Source organism: Acanthisitta chloris, unplaced genomic scaffold (genome assembly GCF_000695815.1).
Source record: "Acanthisitta chloris isolate BGI_N310 unplaced genomic scaffold, ASM69581v1 scaffold23791, whole genome shotgun sequence".
NCBI classification, from domain to species: Eukaryota; Metazoa; Chordata; class Aves; order Passeriformes; family Acanthisittidae; genus Acanthisitta; species Acanthisitta chloris.
The window spans coordinates 1,248-7,724 of NW_008656822.1; the positions used below are offsets into that span (position 1 = coordinate 1,248).

At 56.0% G+C, this 6,477-nt stretch overlaps 1 protein-coding gene across 1 annotated transcript; it reads left to right on the top strand.

Annotated features, from left to right (window-relative positions):
• Positions 1–466: 466 nt before the first annotated feature.
• On the top strand, positions 467–4,831 carry LOC103811513 (ras-related protein Rab-26; the record flags this gene model as incomplete). Its single annotated transcript, XM_009084491.1, has 7 exons — positions 467–508; positions 1,330–1,396; positions 1,694–1,746; positions 3,587–3,652; positions 3,801–3,857; positions 4,107–4,183; positions 4,729–4,831. Coding segments are annotated over 7 exons (465 nt in total), but the record flags the coding sequence as incomplete, so codon positions are not given.
• Positions 4,832–6,477: the final 1,646 nt, after the last annotated feature.

Below are 6,477 nucleotides of genomic sequence, written 5' to 3' on the forward strand. Positions count from 1 at the left end.
CCAGTGTGGAGGGGAACTGCCCCTTCTTCTCCTTTCCATCTTTCCTGCTATAACCAAGCAAAACAGGGGGTGAAAAAACTGAGAGAGAAACCAGGAGCAAAATGGGTACAAGAGGCAGGAGGAGGAGTTATTTTTAATTTGCTGACTGGATGTGGAGTGGTTGGCCGTGTGTTTGGAAGGCCGTTAAGGTGGGATGCTGGCGCTCTGGCCAGAGGTCTCCAGCCTGAGCCATGTGTGGCACTGCATCAGCTCTGCAGACACTGGGCCTTCGGTACCCAAACTGATGCAGCTTGTGCCATGCAGGGAGGGATCCTCTGCCTGCACCATGGTGCAAACAGCTCCAAAGGTGCTGGGACTGGTGGATGCGAATTTAGAAAGCAGCAGAGGGGATCAGCCCGAGGGCTTGGGAGGAACTGAGTGTCCTGCAGCTGCACTCACCCCTCACTGCCCTTCTCCTCTCTTTCAGAACAAGGTGCTGACGGTGGATGGGGTGAAGGTGAAGCTGCAGGTATGTCCCTGTAGCCCCTGACTCTCCTCCCTGGCTGTTTGTGGCTGGAGAAAACCCTTCGGCAGAGGAACACCCCAGAAATGCGTCTCCCATCTCCGTCCTTTGCAGCCGCATCTCTTGCTTTTGGAGAGCCTTACAGGCTATTTTGGCTGCTCTGTCCCCTCGGTGGGAGCCTGCTCAGGGCTGGGGCCTGTTCTGGCCATGCCCATCCCAGTTCCAGCCCTGCTGCTCCCTGACTGCAGCTGGAGCCAGTGAAACCAGAGCAGCATCTATGGGGTTTGCTCAGCGTTTCCAGGCAGCTCCTACTTTGGGAGAGCCAGAGCATGGTGAGAGGGACAGAGGTCCTTGAAGGGATCCATGTCCCCTGGCTCAGCATACATCCAGGGACCTCCAGATTCCGTGCTTGCCCTGCAGCCAGAGCTGCTCCAGCCCCCCAAGACCCATTTCCCTAAGCCCTTTGCCCAGGGCTCAGTAACACCGTTAGCACAGATCCTCCGTGGCTGCAGTGTGGCACTCTGCAAACCTGCTGCATTAGAGACTGATAAATCACATTAGCAGGTCTCCACACATCCATCTGCTCCACGGATTTTCCAATTAAGAGCCATGTCAGGAGTCCTTGGGCACGCACTGCCGTGTCCCCATGCTGAGGAGTGAGGAGGGCCTGCTCCGATATTTATTGCTCTTGTCATTTTTTCTACTGATGTCCCAGGAAGCAACAGCTGGAGAATCTTCCTGGGGTTGAACTGTGGCATTTGGGATAGTTTTGGTGTTGGATTTGGTGTGTCCTGGTCATGTGTGGCTTCTCTGTTTCTGCCTTCCAGATCTGGGACACAGCTGGGCAGGAGCGATTCCGCAGCGTCACCCATGCTTACTACAGGGATGCCCATGGTAAGCACGGACACCTCTGCTTCAGGGGCAGCTCCCTCTGGCTCTCCGGGGTCCTGTGCTGCCACTCCAGGCCAGGGGAGTTGGGAATCACCAGTTTACCCATGGGAGGCTCTGCATGTTGAGGTGCAAACAGCACCAGTCTGAGGTGTTGCTGTGGAGGATTCAGCACGTTGGTTTATATTTCACAGCAGGACCTCACGTCCCCAGGTGTGACCCACGTGGTGGGTGGTGCAGAGCATGCTCTGTGCCATGGACTCTGCTTGGCACTGGCACTAACACCACATCCTCTCTCCACAGCACTGCTCCTGCTCTACGATGTCACCAACAAAGCATCCTTTGACAACATCCAGGTACAGCAGCACCCCCAGGCCTCTCCTGCTGTCCCCTGTGTGTGCTGGGCTGGTTGTGGGTCAGGCCAGGGGAGGGGGTACGTGGAGAAGGTGTGTGATGGAGGTGTGAGCTGTGGGCACTTTCAGAAGGGCTGTGGTTAATGCTGAGCACCTGCAAGAACAGGCAGGGAAGGTTTTCCCTTTCACTGCAAATAAAAGGAGTGATGGATTCTCTGCTCCAGCCAATTAACTCTCTGTGTAATTACAGTACCAGCACAGAATTTGCTGCAGTAGCTGAGCACAGGCAGCTTTGCCAAGTGAGCTGTTCCTCATCCTCCTCTGCTCCTTTGGGTCCCAAAGGGTTGGGATTGGGCACCCCCTCTTAGTGCCACACCTGGCAGGGGAAAGGGTCACATCCCACTGCATGTCCCCAGCCCACCTGCCCTTCTTGTCTGATGGGTTTTGTGGGGGTCCCATATGCTGCCTATGTTTGCTTCCAACCCTTCCAGCTGATCCTGAGTCCCTCTGGGGCTCCTGGGGGAGCAGTGTTGGAGCAGAGAGCTCTTAAATCTGGCTGAGGGGGAAAGCAAATGCTACCTGTGGGCACATCACTGTGAGGGGATCAGGAGGATCCAGAGACTCAGTGTCCCCTACTTTCACCCTGCCAGGCCCTTGTGGCTGCTGGAGGCCACCTGTGCCAGCGCTGACAGTGTGTCCCAGCCCAGGGAGCAATTAGCCCTGACTGAACAGGGTGTGATTGCAGTTGTCCCGGACACAGAGAACACCGTGTGCATCCATGGTGAGCAGCTGTGCCTGCACAAACACCCTGTGCCATGGTGGCATCCTGGGACGGGGAGAGGGGAGCAATCATCTGTGACACCAGCTCCTGGGGGGGTCCTGCATTCCTTGACCCCCTGGGTGCCTGCTGTCCCTGCTCCAGAGCATCCTTCGACCAGCAGCTGTGTCTGCCACTGCTCTGTGCCTGCAGTCCCATGGTGGGGGACAGGAGCTGCATCCTGCCTCCCTGCTCCCATGGCACTGGCAATGCTTCCTGCTGGCTGGGACTGGCCAGCAGTGGTATTTTCCAGCCTGAGGAGCTGGATGGCTTGAGGAGGGGTGAGTGCTGGGTGCTAACCAGCTGCATGGGAGTGGCGACCCTGCATGAGACAGAAAATCCCTTGGAGGTCTCACACCACTGGATGATGTGACCCTGTCTGCAGCGTTAGGAATCCTGGGGACACAGGGACATCAGAGAGACATCCGTGGGGCACACACAGCCCCAGCAGGGAGGAGTGAGCACCCAGGTGCTGGGAAGATGGATGGAGCGGGAGTGGAGACAGAAAGGAGCTGAGGGTGGTTGTCAGGAGTGACTGTGTATCCCTTGGACCAACCCATCCATGGAGCTGAGCACCCTGATCCCAGCTGGGGTGCAATAGGGTCCTGGGGCTGTGCCCACATGTCTTGGGCTCCCATGTGTCATCAGTGCCAGGCTCTAATCCCAAATCATCCCTCACTTCCCTAACCAGCTGGGTGCTGATGCAGGATGCTGCTGGGCTTGGAGCAGTGGCTGCTCACACCGTGGGGTCAGGGATAACAGGAATTAGGGCAGGCTTGGTTAGATTGGGCTGGATTAGAGGGCAGGGAAGCCACCCCACGGCTCAGGGAAGCAGGTTCAGGTGCCTGCTGGGCTGAGTGTGTTCAGCACAGGAGCAGCACGTGCAGGACATGGGCATGGGGCATGTCCTGGGGCAAACCCTCAGCCTTGTCCTCCTAGAGGTCTAGTCTGAATGTCCCAGCCGAGGGGAAATTGGGGATAAATCCCTACAGGAGCTGTTGCTAACCCCTCTCTGTGTCGCTCCAGGCCTGGCTGACAGAGATTCATGAATATGCACAGCAGGACGTGGTCCTCATGTTACTGGGGAACAAGGTGAGCCTGGCCCCAGTCTTTGCCAGAGCCTCCTCATCCTCCCATGGAGCTGTGGGCAGGGGAGCCTGGCAGGGATAAGGGGACATGGGGGTTACCTATGGTGACCTTCTAAATCACCCCAGATTGCTTTCTGCTGTTCCTGTTGCAGGTGGATTCAGCCCAGGACAGAGTGGTGAAGAGGGAAGATGGGGAGAAACTTGCCAAGGTGGGTGAGGTGCCACCTGCTGCAGCTCAGCCAGTGTCACCTGTGCTTCCACTGTGATTTCTTATTTCTTTGTCCTCAAAAATTGTTCCCAAAGTTACCTGAGCTGTGAGCCCTGGCTCAGCTCTCCCTGCCCACAGCACAGCTCCATTCCCAGGGCAGGGTATGTGCTCCCACAGCAGGCACTGATGCCTGGAGCTCCTGGGAACACCCCAGGTGACATTCCTGATGCCACTATGTCTCATCCCACAGGAGTATGGAGTGCCCTTCATGGAGACCAGCGCAAAAAGTGGCCTCAATGTGGAATTAGCATTCACAGCCATTGCAAAGTAAGTGACTGTGCTGGGACACAGCAGTCTTTGGGATCGAGGCTGGCACTGTCACCCACCTCTTCATTCCCTGGGCTCCCTTCTACCTTCAACTCTTGTGCTGGCAAGAACCTGCCCTCTGACATGAGATAGGAAATGTCTCATCAGGAGGAGCAAAGTGTCCAGGCAAAGTCAAGTTGTGCCAGGTAGTTTAGAATCAGAGCCCTGCAATGGTTTGGGTTGGAAGGGGCTTTAAAGCCCATTCAGTGCACCCCCCTGCCATGGGCAGGGACACCTTCCACCAGCCCAGGTTGCTCCAAGCCCCATCCAACCTGGCCTGGAACACTTCCAGGGATGGAGCAGCCACAGCTGCTCTGGGCAACCTGTGCCAGTGCCTCAGCACTTCACAGGGAGGAATTCCTTCCCAATATCCCATCTCACCCTGCCCTCTGGCAGTGCAAAAACCATTCCCTGTGTACTGTCACTGCAGACCCTTGTCCAGAGTAATTCCCCTCCCTGCCAGCAGGCAGCGTAGGAAGAGCAGTGTGTTCCTCCTCTTGCCACAGGGAGCTGAAGCACAGGTCCATGAAGCTGCCCAACGAGCCCAAATTCAAGCTCCACGACTACGTGCAGAAGGAGGTTCGAGGCTCAGGCTGCTGCAGGTCCTAATGCGGTGCTGCCCTTGTACAGAGACTCAGTGCTGCATCTGCCCGGCAGTGTGTGCATGTCTGTCTGTCTGTCGTGTCTGTGTCTGCCCCAAACGTGAGCCCAGGCCTGGGGGACGGAGGCAGCAGCAGGAAGAGCTCCCTGGGATGCTGCAGCTGTGTGCTGGGAGCTGCTCTCTGAGCCCTAGCACATCCGTCCTGCCCTTGCTGCCCCCTGGATCACGGGGGAGGTGGGTGCATGGAAAGGGGCTAGGGGCTCCTGCCAGGGCTGCAGTGTCTGTCTGTGAGGCTGCTGGAATGTTAAGGGAGTCATAGTGTGACATAGGGGAACCAACACCTTCTCCTCACCTGGGAGGATAAAGGTCTTGAATTTTCTGGGTAGGAAAACCTCCTGAATTCCCTTTTCTTTCCCTGCGTAGCTGGAATTCAGCTGATAGCCCTGGTCTGGGGCATGCAGGGAGGCTGTTTTGAGGCAGCCCTTCTTACAGTTGCTCTCTCCTGCTTGTCCATAATCCCTGTGAGGTGGGACGCCTCCACGAGGAAATATTCTCCCTGTGAAGTCAGAGCTTGGCTGTCTGTCCAAGTAAGGTCCTGCACACCTGAGTGTACAGAGATTCCTGAGTTTATCCCTTTGGTAAAGGCTTTGGGTCTCCTCCTTCTGCCCTTTCTAGTCCTTTAATTGAGAAGAAATCATGTATTGCAGCTTACTCCAAGTCCCTCCCTGTAAGTGTGGTGGTGTTTCCAGACTGTAACAAAGCTTTGATATCTTCAAAGTCCTCTTGGGCAGCTCTTTCTGTTCCCTGCAGAAGGCTGGGGGGAAGCTGCAGGCACTGATGTTACGGCTCTCAGCCTCCTGCCAGCTCTCTTCAAGGGCCTCCTCGCCCCTTTGGTCTGTGTCAGGCTTTTGGCTGGTTTTTTTGTCAAGCTGCACTTCTAAGTACACATTTGAATCTGGATCAAGTGTTTGGCCTTTGGCAGTTCTTTCCTTTGATAACTCCACGCACACATCAGCAGGTGCTCACTGTGCTGAGCCTCCTGGGCCACTGGAAATGAAGTGAAATAACCCCCCCATGCCCTCCAGCCACCCCCAGCAGCTGGCTCAGCTCTCCCTGCCCTTGTTCTGCTCTGGATTTTGGCTCCAGCACCTTCTTCCTGACAGGCACAAGGAGCTTCCACCACTCCCACATGTGCTGCAGGGACCCCTCTGAGCTCTGCCTCAGTGAGCTGCAGCAGCACCAGCAGTACCAGCTTCATGGTATGAAAAAGGAGCCTAAAATGAACCCATTTTTTTCCCTAAATAGTTTTTTTTAGGGAGAGACATCTTAAAATTGTCTGATTTCAAAGTCATCGGATGGAAACCCATTTCTGCAGAAATGTTTGCATTCCTGGCCAGCCCTGCTGGCAGTGCAGCAGGAACAGGTGAGCTCTGGGGTGGGGATGACTGTCAGGGACCCCTGTGTCCCACCTCAGTCCCTCACAGATCCATGGGGATGACCAGCACTGCCACAGCAGCATCCACTCCTCAGGCAGAAAGAAATACCTGGAGCGACTCTCTTCACCTGGAAGGTGTTAACACACACTGCAGCTGCTCTCAAGACCTGTTTGCAGATAGAGCAGAGGCCAGGGCAGGCTGAGAGGGGCTGAGGGCAG